The sequence below is a fragment of the Mytilus trossulus genome, chromosome 2, assembly GCF_036588685.1.
Source record: "Mytilus trossulus isolate FHL-02 chromosome 2, PNRI_Mtr1.1.1.hap1, whole genome shotgun sequence".
Lineage (NCBI taxonomy): Eukaryota > Metazoa > Mollusca > Bivalvia > Mytilida > Mytilidae > Mytilus > Mytilus trossulus.
The window spans coordinates 952,932-977,734 of record NC_086374.1 but is presented as its reverse complement, the minus strand read 5'-3'; the positions used below and the strand labels follow the sequence as shown (position 1 = coordinate 977,734).

Here is a 24,803-nt window from a genome sequence, read left to right as displayed (position 1 = left end):
AACGTGTCCGAATTCATAACCCCCAAACGTGTCCGATAAATGTTATTCGCCAAAACGTGTCCAAATTAAACGCCAGAACGTCTCATGTCTTTAAGCGTTAATACATGTATCGTTTGATAACGTTGACGGCAATTTTATAATGGGGACACAGGTGACAAAGTTTTCATTTAATATTTAGAGAACATACATGCTTTAATGATTTTACTGTTTTCTATATACTGTTTAAATTATCTTCAAACAGATGATAGTGTATTGTCCAGTTGCAAGTATTTCATATATTTTTAGAGAGAACATAGGTTACAAGTTTTATTTTTTTTACATTTGTACTGATACATTTATTTTAGACTGTTGATCGTCCAGTTGCCGGTGTTTCACAATATTTAGAGAGAACACACAAATTTAGATGTGCAGAGAAAGGGACACTTCCATCCGTTAACTGTACAGTTTAAACATGTTTGGTTACAATTTACATACGACATAGCCGAAATGACGCCCCCACTTTTACCCAGTTTTGTCGGCCGGATTAAAAAAGTACCTTATCTATATTTTTAATGAAATGGTAAAATTAGTATACGTCAATGGAATAGCTATAACCAAATAACGCTTGATATGGACACGTTTTTGGGATTGGACACGTTTGGGGGTTTGTTGAGAAATGGACACGTTTAGGCGTTTATACAAATCACACGCTTTGGCGATATTTTTAACTAGACATGTTTTGCAGTTCAGTGACGTCAATGTGGACATGTTTGGGGGAATCGGACACGTATGGGGGGAAGGACACGTTTCTGAGTGTTACATATATGTACATGTGACTGTCGGATAAAAGTTCTACAGACTACAGAGCTTAAGTTGACTATATACCCAACTTAAAATAAATCTTGTATGCTGTGCAGATTACTGTTTCTTTAAGATGGAGCTGAATTCATTAAAGGACAGCATGTGCAATTTCCTGACTTAAGATTATATTGTTAATTGCAATTGTAACTATTTGGGTAATTTTCAGCACCAATGTGTGCTATGCAGCTGAAGAATTCATACGAATCGATACTGACCGAGGAGGAAGCACATTAAGCACTAAAAAGGGGTTATTGCAATTAACGATTTTATGCATCCTTTGCTGACATAAACAAATTTTATACTACTATACAAAATATACTGATTTGAGTGCATTCAGCTTCTGACTTTCAGATAAAATATTTACATGGGATGTTTACTAACTTCGAGAAGATGGTGTCGTGTGTAAAACGTATTAACAGCAATTTATGCAACGTCATAGATTTTTGTAAAATAGTACGCATAAATTCCTGACGTTTTCTCATGTAAACCGGAAGTGAATACCTGTGCGGATGGCAACAAGTACGCTCAGGTAGATTAAGACATGCTTTGAACTTGTAAAATCAATAAAGTCTACGTACAGAGATAAGAACAACTGAAGATGCCAAGAATAGTGGAATGTGTCCCAAATTTCTCCGAAGGTCGTTGCAAAGAGGTATACAGGAAGTAGTTTTGCAGACACTTGATCCATAAATTCCTAAAATAATGATAAAATTCGTCTGCATCAGATTAAAATTCCAATTAATTATGTTGAATCATGCACGCATTAGACAAATGTCTGTCATGTCCGGACTTATTTTGAAATGTATTTTGCTGATAAAGGCATGAAAATTGAATCTCGTCTTGCAAACGCTAATGGCATTAACAGTAGAGTCTTGTGCACGAATATGTCAAAAGACATGATGAGATTGCAAACAAATGTGATGCAGCCTTCAACAATGAACAAAACTCTTTGTAATTTAAGCTTTCAATGGCATAGAAAAATATTTGTGAAACAGTTTGAAAGAGAAAAGTAATGGCATGATTTCAATTTTTGCTGGAGAAGAATTATAAATATATATAAATAGAGAGGGGGATAGGACCTTAATGGGACTCTGTGATCGGGTGTTTATAAGCTCGGAATTTCAGGATTGAACCTTTTGGGATACAGGGATTTCTTTTTTATAATTTTCGGATGTCAGGATTCTTTATGTATTTAAATTCGGGACTTCAGGATTTTGGGGGTCAGGAGCCCTGCTACCCCTCCCCTAATAGAGTTAGGATAGTTTTGATTTTATTTAAAAAACAATGACAGATAAAATTTTAGGAAATTTGGATATACTTTTTCGATAGTTAAGATTCAGCCATTAAATTTTTTTTGACGATAGCAAAATATTTTATTATTACTTAAATGATAAAACTGTGCAGGGATTATATACTTTGAGTAGATAGTACTGATATGAAAAGAAAGTACTGCCATTGCTTCTCCCAGATCTACCGTAACTCATTGAATCTTTAAAAATAATCATTTCAATTGGAATTGAAACTTGACATTCATGTAAGCATGTTGTGTACTTATAGTTACTTACTTATCTAAGAAGAGTAGTGTGGAATGATTATCTATGTATTAACATGATGTAAATGTCATATAAATAGACCAGAACTTTCTCTAGATAAGGCACACATTGTTACTTTTAATAGATTATCACAAATCTAAATATGTTAAAGATGAAGACCAAAATAATAGAATGTGTACCAAATTGCTCAGTTGGGAAAAATAAGGAGGTATGGCAAAGTCTACTATGTAACATGTCTATCAATAATTATTTCTGTATGATTAAGTTCACAAAACTGTAGGTAATAGAAAACTGTGGATTCAATTATGTGGGTATCAATTTTTGTGGATTGAGGTCAGAAAAACTTGCATTTTCATTGACATTTGATTTAATGGTTTTACCAATTTTTGCATTCCAATTTTTGCATTCAAAGCCTATCTAAATTTTTTGATTCGTTGAAAATTTGAATTAAATTTAGTGGATCACTTGAAAAATTGTATCCAACTAATAACAATGAATTCTGTAAAAAATTATAAGTATTTTCTTGAACAAATGTTCATTTTCTTCTATCAGAAAAATAAAATATTAAAAATGAATGGCTGACATTAAATTTAGTAACGTTTGAACAGAGTACAAATATGTCTCATGATTGATTCTAAAATTGAGAATGGAAATGGGGAATGTGTCAAAGAGACAATAACCCGACCAAATAAAAAAAACAACAGCAGAAGGTCACCAACAGGTCTTCAATATAGCGAGAAATTCCCGCACCTGGAGGCGTCCTTCAGCTGGCCCCTAATATACATGATATAGGAACAACATCGATTTGTACCTTCACAAATTTAAAATGCAGAAGAAGGCTATAGTGAGTTAAAGGTAAACTGAATTTATTTGATTTACTTACATACAAAAAATGTATGTGAAAGGTTTTATAAATTATTGAACAAAAAGATTGTTGGATAAACAATGTCCATGGAAAGTTAATTTTGGCAAATAGATCGAAGGGGAGGTACTTTGTAGAAGGTTGATGAATGTTGAGTGTATGTGAGCTTGTTTGTAGTACTTCTGGTTTACAGCATAGTCACTTACAATGTATTTAATTATTTACCATTGTGAAGTAATTATGCAAGTAGATGAGGGATGTTAAAGGTATATTTTGCTTCACGTTTGTTGTTTTGGATGCTTCTCTCTCAATTGAAGTTCATGCAATATCTCTTTGTACAATGTACCTCTATAATATGATACTATGATGATTTCTTTTATTTAGGCTGTTGAAGGCATTGCCAATGCTATAGCCAGTACTGATGGATGTAATTTACTGGATGTGGACCCTGGAGTGTCAACTAACAGGACAGTTTACACTTTTGTTGGTCCACCAGAAGCTGTCGTCCAGGGAGCCCTGAATGCTGCCAGAGCTGCATATACATATATAGATATGAGGACACATACAGGTAATAAACAAATAATGTTAATCAAGGAATAGCTCAATTTAACAGGAAATAAACAAACTAAAGTTAAACAAGGAATCGCTCAATTTAATAGGTACATGTAATATCAAACCAAAGTTAAACAAGTTAGCAGTCAATCAAATGCATGACTTTTCTCATGGTACCTTTTTATACTGTCTATTTTTTAAAGAATTTAGGTGATATGTGTCTAACTGGGATTAAAAACAGACAGACTGTATTACTCTGCTCCATGTACTCAGTTTAATTACTCTGGATACATGTAAATGTATCTGTATAAAGAAATGGTTATCTTCTAAAATTTTATCAATCTGAAATTGAAGAACAAGATAGATAACCGTATATGCTTATGCAACTTCACCATTACGCAGACAGAAAATGTAGCCAAGTTTGTGAGTGCTCAACTATTCCTTTACCTGGGACAGTGGTGTAACAGCAGCACACCATAAGAATGTTTCCCTATAGATCAAAGAATCAAAGCTGCCAACCCCTCACTCTTTATTGACCAGAAACAAGTAACTAATAAACAAGGGAACTTATTTGCATAAAATTAAATTTTAAGAGGTGAATAAGATTCATTGCTCATCAAAATGGTTGCTATACAAAGTGATGTTCAATAAAACTATCTATGCATTTGTTTGTTTTGTAAATTATAGGAGAACATCCAAGAATGGGTGCCATGGACGTGTGTCCATTTATTCCAGTCCAGAATGTAACAATGGAAGAATGTGCCATGTGTGCGAAAGAATTTGGAGAAAAACTAGCATTAGATCTTGATGTACCAGGTAATTTAAAACAAGGAGTTTGATGAAAAACTAGCATTAGATCTTGATGTACCAGGTTATTTAAAACAAGGAGTTTGATGAAAAACTAGCATTAGATCTTGATGTACCAGGTAATTTAAAACAAGGAGTTTGATGAAAAACTAGCATTAGATCTTGATGTACCAGGTAATTTAAAACAAGGAGTTTGATGAAAAACTAGCATTAGATCTTGATGTACCAGGTAATTTAAAACAAGGAGTTTGATGAAAAACTAGCACTAGATCTTGATGTACCAGGTAATTTAAAACAAGGAGTTTGATGAAAAACTAGCACTAGATCTTGATGTACCAGGTAATTTAAAGCAACAAGTTTGATGAAAAACTAGCATTATGGCTTGATGTACCAGAAAATTAGAAAGAAATAGTCTTGAGATTCATGTACCAGATATTTATTATCAAACAGTTATACAAAAAATTGCACATAAGCTTGATGTACTAAGTAATTTAAAACAAAAAGTTTGATGAAAAATCTAAAACTACTAGTCTAGTATAATGTACTAATAACTATCATAAATGAAGCTTTTTCATCTCGCCTGAGATAAAAGTCTTAGTTTACATGTCTGTCAGGTTTTATCTGACCTTGACAATGTACCCATCATGATATGCATATCACATCTGCTACTAGACATTAAACATATATCAATCAATCCATCTGATTAATTCAGAATTATTTTTTTGAAGAAATCTTAAACTTAAAATAATCTTTGCCAGTTTTCCAATAAACCTTTTTATAAGTTTTGTTATTGCACTTACTAATTTACTGCATTGTGTTTGTTTAGTTTATTTATATGCTGAAGCTACAGAAATAGAAACAAGAAAAAAATTATCCAGCATAAGAAGTGGGGAATATGAAGGATTACCAGAAAAGGTAAGAAAGTTAAAAAAATAATATTCGGCATTAGAAGTTGGTTATATTAAATATAATCAGATAATGGAAGAAACACATAATATCCAGCATCAAAAACGAACTGTCAATAGAAAACTAGACAGCAATAAAAACATTTTTTTGTATCTTCCTTAAAAGTGGAACGAAAGATACCAAAGGGACAGTCAAACTCATTAATAGAAAATAAACTGACAATGCCATGGCTAAAAATGAAACAGTCAAACAATAGTACAAGTGACACATCATAGAAAATTAAAGAATAAACAACACGAACCCCACCAAAAACTAGGGGTGATAAAGCATTGCCATTTAAAAAAATTATAATGAGAGGACAAAATTAAAGGGTAGATATATAAAGGCAACAGTAGTAAATTATATATTAAGAATAGTTTTTGAAATGGCTTGTTCCAGGATAATTCTATAACTCACAGGAAATATGCCTGAATTCATTGAACTCACTGGAGAATATCTAACAAGATTTACATGCTATACACATAACATTGATCATCTGTAATCAAGGCTTTATTATTTACAGATTCTACAAGAAGAATGGAAACCAGACTTTGGTCCTGCAGAATTTAACCCAAGATGGGGAGCCACTGTGACAGGAGCAAGGAATTTTCTGGTAGCCTATAACATCAATGTTCTATCAACAAAGGAGCAAGCACACAGGATAGCACTGAATATCAGAGAACAAGGCAGAGGAGAAGAGCAGGTTAGTTATCTCCCTTTGGCAGAGTACTCTCCCTTGTTTATTTGTTATTGTTTGTTGGCTTATTGTACATGGTCAATGTTTTATTTTTTCAACATCACACTATTCTTACTTTCTTTAACTTCTTTTATATTGATACGCTTATTAAAAGACAAAAACACTAGCAATGATGTTTACCTCAAATGTCATGGTATATGATAGTATTATATTATATAAATTCTGGTTATTTGTTGATCATGTGAGTTTTATAATAGAAATAATTGTTGCTGTTACCATGGTCTGGTCATGTAAGTTAAAGTTTTGGGGCAAATTATATATTCTCATATATATATATAGGTCATTACTTTGATTGAAACATTTAATTTTATCGTTTACATGGAATTTTTTGGTATATTATGGAATTATCTTACTATTCAATAATTTCATGGTGAATGTTACCAGTGACCTATTAAAGAATTCTATTTATTTCAGAAAGTGTCAAACTAGTTAAATATCATTAATTTATAATTAAGAATTGAATGCTTCTTTTTGTAACTTCATTGGGGTGTAAAAGCATTGACTGAAGTAGATTTTGTATGAAGCGTGGAAGCTAGGATCATGAAAAATGATTTTTATCAAGGTTTTATTTAATTTACATGTGAACTTTATTGTGGGACCTCATGTCATCATGAATGATAAATTTTATTGTGTAATGAAGTTGATTAAGGAATAAGTCGAGATTGCAGTGTAGTAACAATCCGATTAACATATTATTATAATTATAGATTATCGTTGATTATCTCAACGAGATTGATTTTCTCGCTTGAGCTGGTACAGCGAAAGTGAGAAAAGCAATCCAGTTGAGATGACCAATGATAATCTGTTTATCGCTATTTTACCTGTGACGACGTTGTCAATTTCCTTGGCAACGCCACGTGGCTTCTTAGTTTCTAACAATAATTTTTCCAAAAAAAGATCAAAGGAAAAATGCACAAAATAGCGATAATGAAACATACATCTAATGAAAATATTAATCAATGAAGGACTGACCATACTTTCTAATATCAAATTTGCTTACATTTGATTCTTGTAGAAATATTTTAAACAAATTTGTCTTTACAATATTTTGTAATTAGCATTGTGTATTTGTGTAGCAGTGTATTATCATGGCATTTTGTATTTTTGTTTCATTGTGTATTATCATTGTATTGTGTATTATGTTATTGTTTATTTTTAGACGTATGGAACAGGTTTTAATAACGAGGTATGCTCACCTTCACTGTTAGCAGTTGAAATACTAAAGTTTTCTCACATAAACACATATTAGACTAATATATTCTGGCATTTTTTCTGAATTTCTAATGTAGAAATTGTTATCATCACACATTATAACTAAGATATAAGCTGTTAATTCATACATATATGTACTTTTGTATGCTAGCTACTCATAAGCTTGATAAAGATGAATCAAAGATAAATACCATTATATACATTTTGTATCATTGTAGTCAAATTTTCAACTTATGTTTGTCGATTGATTTTCTCACTTAAGCCGGTACAGTGAAAGTGAGAAAAGTAATCGAGTTGAGACGACCAATGATAATCTGTTTATCACTATTTTACCTATGATGACGTTATCAATTTCAGTGACAACGGCACATGTTAGACTAAGTTACTAGTGATAATTTTTCATATCAATCGACTATAAATGTGCCTTTTTTGATAGGACCTCTTGCTAATTCATCAAAAACAAATATCCAAGATAATTGTAAATTGTTTAATTATTATAAGATTACAAAATATATTTGTGTAGACTTTATTAATATTAAACCCCTTTTTAACTTATCAATAAAGTTGCCTTTATCTTTAAAATGCTTATAACATCTGGGTACTAAATAGTTGATCTTTACCAACCATTTCTTTTCACAATTTTTTGAAAAAGTTCATCAGTAGTATGTTATTGTTTCTTTTTCTTGTCAACCTTGTGAGTGTTTTGTGATTAGATATATCAACTAATATATGTACTATTGATAACATATTCACTTTTCTTATTACTTATAACAGTAAATGACATGTTATTAAAGTCCTTTATTATTTACTAACAGTAAAGAATATATGTTCTTGAAGTCTCTTGATTTTACCAAACACAGAAGTTATATACACCAATTTAATGTTTCAGTATTTTACCATACTAATGATTGACCTGAATTTTGTTCCTCTTGACCTAATTACATTTATAAAACAATCCGTTATTATTTAGGATGTCATTCATTTCCTTATATGACACTTTACAAAATGACCGGAAAACATTTTATTTCCTTATTTTATGAATACAAAATTGGTGTATAAAAATATAGAAAGAAGGCTTATAAAATGTATATATAAATGTGTGACTCTTAGAAAACTCTAGATGGACAATATATAATGTATTTTAAGTTGATGGTTATAAAATTAAAAACACCTTCGCATCAAATCTATGAATTATTTTGTTGTCCAGTAATATAGTTCAATGGTTGTTTCCAACTGAAAGGGGTATACTTCATATATATTGTATAATTATTTGTATTACAAAACAGGATAGAATATCATGGTATCTAAGCATAAACATGACTTATTTTGTACATATTTTTAGCATTACGGAACAGGCTGGAATCCCGTGGTAATTAGACACTTATTGCAGTGTGCACTGCATGCTGAAATTGCTATTCACTGCTGGAATATAATCATTGCTTTTATAATTTTATATCTTACAACAACCTGTCTAAACCAATCCTTGACTTAACTACATTCTTTGTTGACCTGAACCACACTGAAGATACTTCACCTTTCTGAACTTTTGTAAACTGGTATCCTCTCCTGAACATCACTTAATATTCCTCCATTATGTTCTATTTTTATACGAGCATCTTGTTCAAATTTGACTATAAACCAAGATTGAATATTACACAATAATTTGTCCTGTATATACCAAGCCCTTAAACCTAAATCTCACCCTTACCGAGTATCTTTATTAAGACTGCTTGATGATCAGTGTGAAATAGATTTGGTTTAGACAGAGTTTCTGTAGAACTTCTCTAACATTCATCGGAATAAGTATGGAAACTCTGTGGATTTAATGGAAATAATTTAAAGAATTGGTCTCATTTGATATGCAAACAGTTTTATTATTAAAATACTAATTTTTAACTTGTTATTTTATATTTGTATTAATTAACAATAACATACTCATATTTACCCTGTTGAAGTTTGAAGTATAAGGTATTTTATTTTTATCCCATTGCACATGGAAGAGAAAGGTATGACCCTTGGGAAATCCCATGTCATGCCTCTACTTGTTGTAATGGTATAAAAAGTATTTATCAAGCTATATATTTTTGCGATTATGATACTGTACATGTATTAAGTTATTTTAGCTTTGTAATATTTTTACAGTGTTACATAAATGGAGCTAAAGCTCGCCTATGTTGCTAGAATTTCTTATCTTAAAGCATATCTTCTGTCTACAAATCTTTTTGTAATTAATTTATTCATGCTTATGTTGTTTTGTATCTTTTCTTCAGTCTTTTAAAAAGCTATGGCATGCAATTTTTCAGTTGTAGCCTTTCAATTATTGTTTCAAAAGTTATTTGATTTTTTTATAATTTTCCTTGATAAAAAATTACATCTTGCACATTTTATTAAATTAGGATTTTTTGTTAAAATTCTTAAAGAGGTAGGCATTGTGTCTTTTCTTAGAAATTTGATATTCATGGCTGATCTATCAAGTGAAATTAAAATGTGAACATAGTAAGTTAAGGTGGCTCGTGGGTACAAAAATTTCAGCAATAAATTAAACCTTTTTTTTTTCATTACAAGTTTTATTTATTACATTATTAGTTATTACTCTATGATATGGTACAAAAATCAACCCAAAAAATCGATTCGGTTTGGCCCCAGATGACTTTTAAAATGTTTATATCATTGAAAAAGCTCCAAATTATCTCCCTTTGGTGCAAAATTGTAATTTTTTGGCATTAAATTTGAAATACCTTTTTTAACTCATCGGTGACCTATATTTTTTATTATTGTTTTCAACTAAGCTGTACATAAACTAAATAATGGTAAAATTTCAGCCATTTCTGTAATTAGGTTATTTATTTATTTTGATATTTTCTCTATTTCTCCTATTAACTCAACAGAAAAAAAGGACATTAACAAAAATGTATGCTTCTTCCAGAGGCAGATTGAGAGTTAAATGAACCGTGACCCCATTTTTTTATTTTATTTTTCTTGGAAGTATATGATAAAGTTCATTTATAAAAAAATATAGTGAAATCCTATATTAGAAATAAAAATTGTTTTATACCCAGGAGCCCCCCCCCCCCCCCCCCCCCCTAAGTTAGTAAACTGAATGTGTTTGAAGCACTGTTTTCAGGATTTACCTTCCAGAAGTATGTTAAAAACCTAACTTTGAACACAAAGACAACTGAACATTCAGACTTTTTATGGCCAAAGGGTTTTAAACATTGCAGCCAAAACCAATATATGTCAACCTTTTCCTGACTGCATCTTGTTTCCTATTGAATTATATAATCACTCACAGCATTTCTATTTTCGCTATGAAATACATATGATTTATCATTGAGTACCTATTCCATTGAGATCTTCACATGTTAAATATGATATTCATCGTAACTACATGCCTCTGTCTTACAGGACAAACAATATTTCCCTGGCAGGTTTAGCCAGTTTCAATAACACTACTGTTAGGGTAGGAAGTTTAAAGAATTTTGAAACTTGAAAATATTGTCAAAAGATTTAAACTTTGTTTTACAAAGTTTAAATAATACCAAACATATTGATTTTTTTGGCAGCTTATGTATTTTAGTATTATATTATCATACACAATAAATTTCAACATAGTTTCAAAATTACCAAAAAGGATTCGGAAGATTAATTTTCATTGACAAATCTTACTATTTTGTTATTATAAAAAACTGCATTCACCTTAAGAAAATGTTTTGTATAATTTAACAGAAAGGGCGATGTAAATCTGTGCAGGCCATAGGATGGTACTTAGAGGAGGCCAACATGGCTCAAGTTTCTACCAATATATCAGATTATAACGTCACACCCATACATAAAGTTTATGAAGAAGTGTGTAAAGATGCTGAGGTATGTTACCTGTCACCTAGCTAAATGTCTCCTGACTTGAAATGATCCCTGACCTAAATGAGGGATTAAAAACAAAAGCAGTTTTCTTCTCAATCAGCAAATAATTTAAATATATATGTTTTTATTCAGTAGAACTTATTAGTGAAACATGCATGACATACATTTACTGGATAATCTTGAAGTGCATTTCAAATTTGATATTGTCTCTCTTCTAATACAAAAACTTGTCAAATTTATAGGATTTTATTTAAAAAGCCTTAAACAAATATGAGTTGAGATTTGGAAATGTTATAAATGAACATTTGAGACAATTCCTGCTTGACCTTGTCTATCTGCGGTTTGAAAATTAATTAAACAGAAATAACAAAATCTGATCCTTATTTTTAACATGTAAAAATAAGTATTATAAAATCAAAGGATTTACTTATTAGCTATGGACAAAAGTATATAACAAAAATACTGAACTCTGAGGAAAAGATAAGTCCTCACCAACTTATATTCTTTTCATTCATTGTAGGAGTTGAATTTAGCTATTTGTGGCTCCCAGATTGTGGGTTTAGTGCCATTAGAGGCATTAATGCAAGCTGCTGATTATTACATGGAGAAAGAAAATCTCTTTATTTTAGAAGAAGACCAGAAACTTAGATTGGTTTGTATTAATTTTGTTTAAACATCTCTGTCTCAGATTAGAAAATTAAGGTTTATAAGTGCAAATTGATTGTTATACTCCCTCTATTTTTAACTTTAGGTTGATATGTGCATATAAGTTAGATTGACTTATTGTATATAGATAACTGCTTGTGAAAAAAATCCCTGTCAAAGAAAAATAAATTTAAATGGATCTGTACCAATTATTATGTCCCTCACTTATTGGTCACAAAATCTACTTAAAACCATCTTGTTGGCCTTATATTAACTCTTTCCTCCATAATGACGCCTTTTTACGCCACCCCCTTTACTCCATAATGATGCCTTTTGACGCCTGTGAAGTATCTCAGTTGAAACGCTTTGACTACGAAATGTCTGCATCTGACTTGGAAAAAATTGTATCCAATATGAAAAGGATATTCATGAGAATATCTGAGTTCAATTTTATTTATGAAATATTTGTTTTCACAATGCATTTATACTTTAAACCTGATGATTTATTTTTAATTGGAAAAGTCCTATGCGAATCTAGTACGTAAAAAAAATATTCCATGGAGGAAAGGGTTAAAGATTTGTATACTTAAATGTCTAATTCTATATTTACAGGTTATTAACAGAATGGGTCTAAACTCACTAGGAGCCTTTAGTCCTAAAGAAAGAATTATCGAGTAAGAACTTGAATTCTTAGGAGATTTAATAATGGTTAAAAAAGCAATATTCAGGAAGTTATGCTATAATATTTTAGTCATATAGTACACAGTATCGACAGTCAGATTCTTCAATGATGCCTTACTATATGCTGTTTTTCAAATTGTGAGAAAATCTTAAAATTGATGAAGGCCACACAATGACCTATAGTTGTTAATGTCTGTGTGATTTTGTCTCTTCTGAAGAGTTATTTCATTGGAAATCATACCACATTCTCTAATATAATTTAATCATTTCTTGCATACTTATTATCCCCTTGTTCTAGAATATATGATAACAGTGAATCTTTGATTTGAATTTAAAAAATGTAATGGTTGTGTATCTGAGACAGTAAATATAATTATATATATATGAAGTAAAAGATGGGGTTATGATTGCCCATCAGGGTCCAAATGAAGTAGAAAGGTTATTTTTATGCCCCACCTACAATAGTAGACTGAAACTTAGTATATATGTTCCTTATGATATGATCTTTCTAATTTCAATTTCAAATTATAGTTCTGACCCCAATTTCACTATCCACTGAACATAGAAAATGACAGTTCGAGTGGGGCATCTGTGTACTGGGGACACATTCTTGTTATTTATATGATTATTATACAATTGTATTTATTTTAGATATATGATATCAGATGAAAATGATGGTCCACTAGTCAGCATGGATGTTAAAGATTTTATATTGACTATTGGGTCAAGGTCACCTACACCTGGTGGTGGATCAGTGGCAGCACTGTTAGCTTCTCTAGTAAGTATTAGGTCAAGGTCACCTACCCCCTGGAGGTGGCTCAGTGGCGGCATTGTAATCTTCTCTAGTAAGTTTATGGTCACGGTCAGCTTCACCTACCGGAGGCTCAGTGGGAGCATTGCTAGCTTCTTCAGATAGTATAAGGTCACCTACACCTGGTGGTGGCTCAGTGGCAGCACTGTTAGCTTCTCTAGTAAGTATAAGGTCAAGGTCAACTTCACCTGGTGGTGGATCAGTGGCAGCATTGCTAGCTTCTTTAGGTAGTATAAGGTCAAGGTCAACTTCACCTACTGGAGGTTCAGTGGCAGCACTGCTAGCTTCTTTAGGTAGTATAAGGTCAAGGTCACCTACACCTGGAGGTTGCTCAGTGGCAAAACTGCTAGCTTCTTTAGGTAGTATAAGGTCAAGGTCACCTACACCTGGAGGTGGCTCAGTGGCAAAACTGCTAGCTTCTTCAGGTAGTATAAGGTCAAGGTCACCTACACCTGATGGTGGCATAGTGGCAGCAATGTTAGCTTCTCTAGTAAGTATAAGGTCAAGGTGACTTACAACTGTGGTAACCTATAATAAGTGGTGGCTCATTGGCAGCACTGTTAGCTTCTCTGGTAAGTATAAGGTCAAGCTTACCTATTAAAATTGGTGAATCAATGACATAACTATGGAGTTCTCCCGTAACTTCAAGGTCAAGGTTACCTAAAACTGATATTTTATAAGTGCTAAACTTAAGGTATTGTTTATTGGAGATTGTATTGAATGCAACCATAACTTTAAATTTTGTTTTATTTCAAAAAGAACTTTAACTTACTCATGTTGAAAGAACCATTTCTATCAACACTTTGAGGAAATTAGATATGAGTTCCCCTTTCTAAGATCTAGTATATGATTGCAACAATTGTCAAGCTTTGTTAAAAAACAATGATAAAAAAATCAAGAAAAGCTTCCTATAAAAAGCTGTAAATGGTTGAGGGCTATTAAACTTTAAAGAAACAATGTTTATTAGGTTGTTCTTTACTATTTTAACGACATGCTAAATGAGATAATCTCTTTTTTCAGGGATCTGCTCTTGGTGCAATGGTTGGTTTTCTGACTTATGGAAACAAAAAGTTTTATGAACTTGACTCGAGAATGAGGAAGATTATCCCACCATTGTATAAAACCATGAAAGACTTGATACAATTTGTTGATGCAGATGCTGCTGCCTTCAGTGAATATATGGTGAGTTAATATTGTTACTTGATTCAGTCTTTTGAATTTCAATACCACTTATACTAAATTCATAAATTATATGACAGGTCTTTTTCTATAAAGATAATAGTTGAATGTTCTTTCCTCATAAAGTTTCTAAAGGGATAAAGTAATTCATCTTTAAATTATTAGTCTCTATGTCTATAACAGCTTTTAACTATTAGCCTACAGGTCCAAATGCAAAAATGGATAACAATCTTGTCATGGAAAGAAACATGTTTGATTTACTCTTGGAATGGTAGCTATAATGTAATCACCTTGTCCACTTGTTTGTGAGGAACTGAATGGATTCATATTGGGTTAGCAGTGATAAATTATAATGAAATTTTATATCCCCATTATGAAATAAGTGTTCCTTATTTGAATTTTCAAATCAGAATGATATTTTATATAAAGTTATGTTTTCCTTTCAACCAACAGTTGGCATTAAAGTTACCACAAGACACAGAGGAAGATAAGGTTTTGTAAGTATGCAAATTAACTCTCTTTGCATTGTAATTTTGTAAGAATTATTTTATTTTAACAATGTAAGCATGAGAATTAGCTTTGTTTGTCTTTGAAAATATGAAAGATTGTTCTGTAACCCATGAAGATATCTCTATTGACTTTTTGAGTAGAAAGAAAACTGCTTTGGTTCTATATATATATATATTTAGTGATTTAATTTCATGTAACATTGATTAAATATATATACAAAATTTCAGTCGCTCAAAACAGATTGTCATAGTTTAATATGTAGAAATTAACAAGAGTTCCCTGCATTTTACTCTATTTGCAAGGTACAGAAACAAAACTAAAACATGATTTTTTATTCTGTGGATATTTCAATAACAACTATAACATATGTTGTTAGAAAAAAGCAACTGCATTTGTTTTCTGGAATGAAAAGAAAAACAACCATCACAAAGACCTGACTAATAGAATTGTTAATTTGATCACTTTTTTCAAGACAAAACACTTTTAACGTAGACGGCTTTACTTTGTCTATAATAAGCCATCCAACATATTGTTTTGTGTACTAGTTTTAGTTTAAACATATTTTATTTGTGTACTAGTTTTTCAAATAAAAAAAAATGTATAATCCTTTGTACATCTGGGGTCAATTTCACAAAAAACTTATGATTAAGATTGATCCTAAGTCATGAAAAAATCAGTATGCTTACAACAACTCTTAGTCGTAAGTGATTTTGTTAAATCGACTCCAGGACTGTAATAACTAAGGCATGTTAACAGTGAAAGTGGTAAATTGTTTATTTTGCTAAAAAATATGTTTTTTCCAAAATATGCACGAAATAATTGCCTAGACTATGTAGGCAACCAATAATCAATCTGTCTGTCCTTTGTTTCAAAATTGTGTTTACATATTTTAGGAGAGCTGTAGCAATGCAAGAAGGACTTCATACTGCTATCAGGGTACCATTAACAGTCTCTAGACTGGCTAATAGTATGTGGCCATTCCTAAAGGAACTAGCAGAAATAGGCAATATCAACTGTAAATCTGATCTACAGGTAAGAGGGAGATAACTGTAGCTTTGTTAATGTTTCTTGGATAAAATTTGTCCATAAAGGTGAAAAATAGGCTAATTTTAAAAATGTTTAGACTTAATTTGTTAAGACCACAATCTCCATATAAATGCTATACTTGTTCCATATAGTTTGTAGAATCTGTAAGTCAATTGGTCCTGATTTAAGGTCAATTAACCATTTTACTAAAATGATCGTATTTTCATGACTTTGTCACCCATGATGCTAATTTTTAAACTCAAATAGCAGTTTCATTGATGTTCAGTGAAGTTGTATGAAGTTATGGCGTTAAAAGATGTTGAATATTAAGATACTGTAAAAAAAAAATAACCAAAATTTTTTCATCTGAGAATATTTTCATTGTATTGGTAAATATTTTTTATATCTAGGTTGGTGCCAAGACATTAGAAACTGCAGTGTGGGGAACATATTATAACATACAAACAAACCTTACTGATGTACAAGATCAGGAAGTTAAATCTAAGGTAATTATCTCAGTTGGTTAATCAGGGGTGACACACTAGCTCTAGTATGGTCAAATTACTACAAACTGTTGTTGGCCTGGAAATGGTGAAAGTTACACCATTTCTATGTATAAAATAGGTTGTATCATGAGCTCTTTGCAGAGCTTTTTATTCTATATGATGAATTGACACTTTCTCAACAAAAAAAAACTCAAAAGAATGCACTCATATCTGGTCAGTAGTCCAAAAATCCAGGGTTATTAATATTTTTAAGATTGGATACATACCTACTTCCTATTTTTGCTGATTCTTTGAATTTTGTTCATAAACTTCAAATTATTTTTCTCACTTTCCTTATAAATTAATAACCTGCAAGCAATCATATAAGGTCATCAGCTCAATGATGATGAGTTGAAACATGTGTGCAACTTTCAGATCTGCTTGACACCTATATCAGGTTTTCTGATATTGTGTTGCACATGCTTGTTCTAAATAATTTATAAGGATTCAACTTTTGTAACTGGTATTTCTAATTTTAGGTGACTGAAGAAATAGATGCAGCAATAAAATTAGCTGGTGAATCTTGTGCTGAAGTTCTGAAGATCTGTGATGAGAGGAAAGCTTAAATTGGAGAAGACTTAACAGTATTTTACAGTGTTAGAGCTTTGTTTGAATCTGTGACTACTTGATTGTGTTGCATTTCTGTCAGCTTTTTGTGAAAGCTTTTTGTTATAGACTATTTCATACATGTCACTATCTGAAATGTGATTGAGAAATTGGGATTGGACTAAAAGTTAATAATTGTGAAGAACTTCAATTTTTTTGTTAAACTTCAAAATTCTTATTTATTTTAAAGATTACATTAACCAAAAGAAATTCTTTCTATGTTATGTTTTTAAATGTTTAAGATGTAAATTGACCTGAAATATGGTTTTTATTTGTGTATTGATATAGATGCTCTTTTGAGTTTGAATTAAAACTATTTTCAGGAAAATGCTTATGAGGCAAATTTATTTGTTTTGGCAAAATGATTATACTATTTACATATATGTAATGATAAATTTTAAATCACTTAAGAATAATGGCAGGTGAATTCAAAATAATGCCATATCTTTTCCAGGGAATATATTTATGGAATATTATTCCAAATATTAAGATTGAGATGGCACAGTGCCTGCTTATGTAATATTTTAAAAACCAAATGTTATAAGGAAAACTGCAATTCATTATTCATGATTTTCCGTACGAAATGTTTATAGAGTGTGAACATTATTTATCACTATTTGTGCCATAATTCTTCTGCATTAATTAATATAACTGAAATACACCAAGAACAAAAAAGTGATGGTTAAAAAAAGTTACCATAACTGTTTTTGATAATATTCAGATTACCTTTTCAGAACCTTAAGAGTACTATGCATACTACAATTCATGTACACCTAAACCACAGTTAATTGACATAACTGGTTGAAAATCTATATTGAAAGATACATTATGTTATAAATGATGAATTATACTTTGTAAATAAACCTTCAGCATACTTGAACCTTTATTTTTATGTCAAAGGAGACAACTATTGTTAAATTTACATGTATTAAAGAATTGATTATTTAGATCTAAATTTTAAAGTGACAAGTTTTATAATTGTTGATGAAATTTGACAGCTAAATTTGAAATACAAGGATATATTCTGAAATACATCCAAGACAAAAAAATAAAAGCAATTTATTTCCAAATGTGTATAAACAACAATTATTAAATTAAGATCTTCTTACATGCACATAATTCTTTTATTGTCAACTATCAAGTATTCAAAAAATGGAGAAAAAAAAGGTCCATAAGTGGGTACTTACTTTGTTTGAGACACAATTTTTTTACATGTTGATTTTTAATTTTAAAGAAAACTATGTGAACACCAAAAAAACATGTTTCAATTTCTATATAAAATAATAAATATATAAACAGTTAGTTGAATGTAGAAACCCCCACATGTTATAATTGTGGAGTTCAGAAAAAAAACACATGTTTTAAGTGTGGAATAATGTGCAATGGTTTGACATTACAACTAAATAGTTAATAATTATAGATATACATGTATTAATTTATGTACTTTTAGCAATATATTTTCATCTAACATAAACTAATATTTTATTAAATGTATATTTATATATATGTGTGATACTCCCAACAGTATTCCCATGGTTAATAAGTCTATGTTTTTGTCACAAATATTCATAGGTCAACAATACTTGATTGACTCTAGATCTGGAAAGGAAATGTTTTTGTAAGGCTTTAAACTTAATGTAACCAAATATATTTTTCAGATGATTAAATTTAAAATGATCCGTCCAATAAATATTGTACCTTTATGCTGATTCATCAAAACCTGTTTATGTAGTTAGATTTTATTGTTTGTAAATATTATTAGTCTGGCTTGAAGGAGTTAGTGAATATTAAGACTTTGTGTGATTTGACCTTGTCAATATTTCAAGGTTGCAGAACAGATGTAGTGTCACACAATTTGCTTTCATCTTTGTTTCTGTAGACTTTAAAGCTGGGAGAGGGGTTTAACAATAACAAGCATATAGATCTGATTAACTAAGATATCTCAGAGATGAAAGATATATCAAGTTTGAGAATGTATTGTTATTAAAGGTCAACCATAAAAATGGATTTTTTACAGTTTTACTAAAACATCTGAAATTGTTAGCAATGAGAATCCCCTCATGCAAATTGATCTGCCTTTAATGCATTTCTTCTTTCACTATTTTCAAAAATGGATTTAAAATTTTGTGAAATCAGAAGTAAAATTTTACCATCAAAACAATTCAATACTTAAATCAAATTTAATAAAAATACAAAGTTCTAGTTTCAAAAAGATGTCAGTTGGTTCATCTACAGAACTTAAATTTTAAATCCACACACATTTACCATTTTGTTGTTATTTTAGAATTGTTTATTATTGATGACATATTATTGATGACATATTTTTGATTTATTATTGCTGATTATTCAATATTTAAAAGGTTGTGGCTGTGTTATTTTAGTACTTGCTCAAGTTTGTTTTTTACTTCCTGTTTTTATTGGCCGTCATAGAAATCTTTTTGAATAATTTACATGCAGTTTTTTATTACATTCCAAATGAACACAATTGTGATAAATTATAGATTTTTAAGCATTTATTTATGTAATTTAACTTTGTGTTGTTACTGACCAAAATAAATTATTTGTGGAATAAAAGTTATTGCTTAATTTGTTATATTGTAAAGTTTTATATACATTCTCACTGGCATATTCTCATCTTTTGTTATCATATGCCATCTGTTTAAATCCAATCTCCACTGAAACTTTTCCAGCTAGGAGTATCTATATATATGAATAATGTTTAGCTTTCAACTTCATATGATCTAACCATATGGCCCCTGCTACCGGAAATAGAACATATCTGTTAAAGAGAGACAGAAACTGCAATAGAAATTCAAACTCATATTTGATAACAATCTGAAATATCATCAATATTGCATTAAACTCCTGAGCCTTATGTTGAAGAGTTTCTATGGTAATTTCATTTCTAAGTAATATTGGTTAGATGGTCAAATTATATACTGAAAAGAAAGATAGAATTTTTCAAATAGTTTTTTACTTGCCTACTGAGAAAAAAACTGAGGAGATACTAAGTACATATATTCTAATTTTAGTTTCTTGTGTACAATTTGGAAATTAGTATGGTGTTCATTATCACTGAACTAGTATATGTTTGTTTAGGGGCCAGCTGAAGGATGCCTCCAGTTGTGGGAATTTCACGCTACATTGAAGACCTGTTGGTGACCATCTGCTGTTGTTTTTTCTATGGAAATTGGGTTGTTGTCTCTTTGACACATTCCCAATTTCAATTCTCAATTTTATTAGTAATTCCGACATGACAGCATACTAGATTAGGACAGGAATTAGCATTCTTGATGTAACACCACCATTGATTTTCATTTAGAAATTAACAATTTGGATCGGCTAACAACAATTCTATTTAGAAAAACGGATGATTTCACGGTTTTCACCTTCACAATTCTGATCTACTATTTCTATATAACAACATTTCAGCAGGACATATGGATTATATATCTCCAGAGTTTTAATATTATTTCACTGATGTCATGGTGCTGCTAAAAGGAAGCTACAGAACCAATGGTTCTAAGTGGTCAATTTGCATCTGTCCCTTACAAAGTTTGACGGACAGTACATAAGTTGGTAATGGAATGTCAGTGGCACATGTACAGATGACCAAGTATATGTTTTGGTCGAGTTAGAATTGCTCAATCGTTATAATTTTCCTTGTGACGTTTTGAAATGTATAGGAGAGAGCACTTAGTTTTGTAAAAAAGGTTTATAGCTCTTCAAAAGAAATCATGCTGGATGCGTCTAAGTTTACAAGTTTACAGCTTTGCAGGTGAGTAAAGTTTGGACAATGGTACTTGAGACTAACAATATTCACAACGGGAAAGCTCCAATGTGAGAAACTGGTCTATTCAAGGGAATATATAATTTTGGGTATGGTAACATCCTGGACATACCACAAATAACATGTATAAGAAAAAAGTACATACAGTAAGCTAACAGTCAGATATGCAGCTAGTTCACTATGAAATAGATTCTAAACTATTTTCGGACTCATTTTGAGACTTAGCCTGCAGAAAGTTATTATCTACTAACTCCAGTTTGCTTTCTGTTTACACTGTGCATATTTATTCAATCAGAAAGGCGATTGCCACATGATTCCTCGCTTAGATCGATGTTCTGCTGACCATTTTTCCCCGTTTCCACACATTTGTGGTCTGGCTTTGCAAAATGCAATTGAGATGGAAACGGGGAATGCGTCAAAGAGACAACAACCCGACCAAAGAGCAGAAAACAGCTCAAGGTCACCAATGGTTCTTCAAAACAACGAGAAAATTCCTATAAATGTTTTGCTTTATGCAGACTCTTTTTTCACAGTTTAATATTCATGCGTAATTTCTATTCAGTTTTCAATAATCACACATAACTTCAATTATAGATTTTTCATTATGTTTGGAATGACGTATAATATGTTATAACCTTTTTATCGCAATTTATCCCAATTTTCTAAATTTTTTAATGCTTAATCAAACCTGTCAAGTATTAGTACTCTTTTATCTACTTTAAATAAGCTATGACAATCCAAGTCTTTCACATATAAATGAATGTATATATAGATATAGGAAGATGTGGTGTGAGTGCCAATGAGACAACTCTCCATCCAAATAACAATTTAAAAAGTAAACCATTATAGGTTAAAGTACGGCCTTCAACACGGAGCCTTGGCTCAAACTGAACAGCAAGCTATAAAGGGCCCTAAAATTACTAGTGTAAAACCATTCAAACGGGAAAACCAACGGTCTAATCTATATAAACAAAACGAGAAACGAGAAACACGTATATATTACATAAACAAACGACAACTACTGTACATCAGATTCCTGACTAAGGACAGGTGCAAAAATTTGCAGCGGGATTAAACGTTTTAATGGATCCAAACCTTCTCCCTTTTTCTGAAACAATAGCATAACATCACAACATAGAAACACATACGATAAAATATCAATTGGCAGACTTAACTCAATCAAAAAACGTATGATTACACAATGAACGAATAAATTTGATCTGCGATATCTGAATACAAATGAACAGTTTGTTTATATTGTTTTTATGCTGTCTATTTGTTTTTATAATCGTGAAATAAGCTCTTTATCGGTGCTGAATCAAAATAAAAAATGGTGTTCTCTTATTCTATCTTATCCTATAAAATAACATTTGATTCGAAAGCTTATTGGTAGAGAAACAAAAGAGTTGCAGCAGTCCATTCGCTATGTTTGACGACTGCTTGAATCTCTGCTCTGTTATAAGTGGATGAAGAGTAGTAGCCTATTCCATTATTCAGTAAAATGCTTTTTTTTTGTTATTTGTATCGCATATTTTGTCATTTATTTCCAACATAACTGGCGTTATGACACATATTATCTATATTCATTTTTTCTATACCAATAAGCCTCTAAATTCAGTGGTAGGTATTTTTGTAAAAACGGGATGAAGGGTAGCAATAGTCCATTCCTTTATACAATAAGAAGCTGGTTCGTTGTTTTTGCATTTTGATTCACAATAACCCTGTAAGCGTACATGTAGATTGTCCGATGGGTAAATTTTCACTACATCTCTATGCAATATGTATTTCGTGACATCTCTTTGTGTTCGTCATGCCTTATACCTTCGAAGGCTGCCTGCATTATATAGCATTTTATATGCACTTGGTAATGTTTAGTCATCACTTGGTGTTCTCCGTTGTCTATTTTCTTGCGGAATATCTGCATTATGCAATTAAGCGAGAGGTTTGTTAAGCCATTTAGGTTCAACCAACCATTTTTTCTTAAAATGCCCTGTACCAAGTAAGTCAGGAAATGGTTATTGTTTCTCTGTTGGTGTTTGTTTTGTATCAGTTTCTGTTTCTGTTGTTTCCCTTGTTTTCCTCTGATAGTAGCTGTGCTACTTTCGGTTTCGATTTGTGACCCTTGGCAAATTCTTTACTTTTACCTTCCGATATATTGGTGATGTCCTATCACTGAAGTATCCATATTTCAATCAGTACTTGCATATCATATATCCCAGTGAACTTGATGTAAGGGATACTACTTTCCAATCAACAAATGCCCATTTCTCAGCAGAAACATACCCTCTGCTCCTTCACATGTGTATATATATCAATTGATACGTTAAGCACGTTCATGCTCGTGTGGAGTGTTCTACTTACGCAGAAACTGTTCCAACAGAGTTATGAGGAGGAGGCATTAAAGACGACGCTCTGTAAATTTTATGGACACCATCATGAATTGGTTGATCTATACGATGTGTCAGTGTCTAAAAATAGTTACTTTAATTTTTCCCAAGTCTTAGATTGTGGTTTAACAGTTATGTCGTCTGTCTTTTAAGTATCGAATGGGACCATTTTCCAAATATGATTGTTATGACGAGTGTCAATTTGCATTGCTATACGTGTCTTGGTATTTTGTACATCCTACATTCACGATACATTCATGTATACATTTTTTTATGTTTCTGTTGGATAATCTGTTGCCTCATCGTTTGTAGTCCAAATAATTATATAATTGCATATCATTATCATGCAAAATCTTAAGACGTCAAGATTGCATGTTAGTTACGTAAGTGTATCAATTTTTAATATCCTGTGGTGCTTGACGATGATGGAATATGTTCGTTGTTGTTCTGCAATTTGCATGTTGTGTCGACTGTTATATTATTTTTTGTGCGCTTCTCTGTTATGAATGTTTATGAGTGTGTTTGTGTTGTATTTCTGGCACGTAGTGTTGTCATTTCTACGATATTTCCAAACATTGTCATAAAGCGTGAGGTTTGGCTATCCATGAAACCAGGTTCAACCCGCCATTTATTTCTTCAAATGAAAAATGGTGGGTTGGACCCGGTTTTGCTGCTAATTAAACCTCGCGCTTTTATGGCAATGTTAAATATAACACCAAAACGCTATCACTACAGGACCTACCTTTTGTTAAATTTATCTCGTCAAAATACAAAAAAAATGGCATGGGACGCAAAGCAAACAAAATTTAATCAATCAATCGTTTTTGTTCCCGCATACCGGTAAAAGGGAACACCATAACGTATATATATATATTGATTACAATTCAATATAACACATGACTTTTATGCGACTTTCATACAAATAAGAGGATAAGCTAGCTATGAAACTAGGTATATTGAACCATTTGCAACGTATGAAAATGCCTGTGCAAAGTTAGGAATTTGACAGTTGTTATCCATTCGGCGCGGTTTACTTTTAACTAAACATATGCCTGTTTTCTAAAAATTGATTCAGTGTGTTCAATGAAATGTCAAATGAAATGGAATGAATGGTATATAACATGATATTATCGCTCCAATAGAAGGTGAATATATGATTATTTTAGTCAGTATTAAAAACTAAACACGTATTAACATTCAAAGACGTAAAGAAAAAAACAATCATACTCGAGTA

At 31.3% G+C, this 24,803-nt stretch overlaps 2 protein-coding genes across 10 annotated transcripts in view; one reads left to right on the top strand and one right to left on the bottom strand.

The window, feature by feature from the left end:
- The window catches only part of LOC134706204 (zinc finger MYND domain-containing protein 11-like), a 34,355-nt gene extending 33,043 nt beyond the window's left edge, over nt 1-1,312 (bottom strand). For all 3 annotated transcript variants that reach the window (XM_063564934.1, XM_063564935.1, XM_063564932.1), the window contains exon 1: nt 1,205-1,312. In XM_063564934.1, coding sequence (XP_063421004.1) covers nt 1,205-1,301 — 97 coding nt within the window. In that variant the 5' untranslated portion in view covers nt 1,302-1,312. The remainder of the gene's footprint in view (nt 1-1,204) is intronic.
- On the top strand, nt 1,306-19,957 carry LOC134706205 (formimidoyltransferase-cyclodeaminase-like). 7 transcript variants are annotated; one of them, XM_063564937.1, is made up of 16 exons: nt 1,307-1,492; nt 3,640-3,823; nt 4,495-4,623; nt 5,441-5,529; nt 6,083-6,262; nt 7,476-7,502; nt 8,871-8,897; nt 11,255-11,392; nt 11,910-12,041; nt 12,647-12,708; nt 13,367-13,493; nt 14,547-14,708; nt 15,159-15,202; nt 16,109-16,247; nt 16,652-16,747; nt 17,266-19,956. In XM_063564937.1, exons 1-16 carry the CDS (start codon nt 1,439-1,441, stop codon nt 17,350-17,352), a joined length of 1,677 nt encoding a protein of 558 aa, XP_063421007.1. In that variant the 5' UTR covers nt 1,307-1,438; the 3' UTR covers nt 17,353-19,956. The 7 variants fall into 7 exon arrangements, with proteins under 7 accessions (XP_063421010.1, XP_063421012.1, XP_063421007.1 ...); XM_063564936.1 differs by lacking the exon at nt 1,307-1,492 and adding an exon at nt 2,492-2,601 and having other exon boundaries at nt 17,266-19,957; XM_063564940.1 differs by lacking the exon at nt 8,871-8,897 and having other exon boundaries at nt 1,306-1,492; nt 17,266-19,957.
- Nucleotides 19,958-24,803: the final 4,846 nt, after the last annotated feature.

Excerpts from the sequence above, each read along its gene's own strand:
- LOC134706205 (XM_063564936.1), top strand. The coding sequence starts at position 2,536 with ATGTTAAAGATGAAGACCAAAATAATAGAATGTGTACCAAATTGCTCA. Across the intron at positions 7,503-8,870 it reads GAACAGGTTTTAATAACGAG|CATTACGGAACAGGCTGGAA; the intron begins GTATGCTCACCT and ends ACATATTTTTAG. Across the intron at positions 13,494-14,546 it reads CAGCACTGTTAGCTTCTCTA|GGATCTGCTCTTGGTGCAAT; the intron begins GTAAGTATTAGG and ends CTCTTTTTTCAG.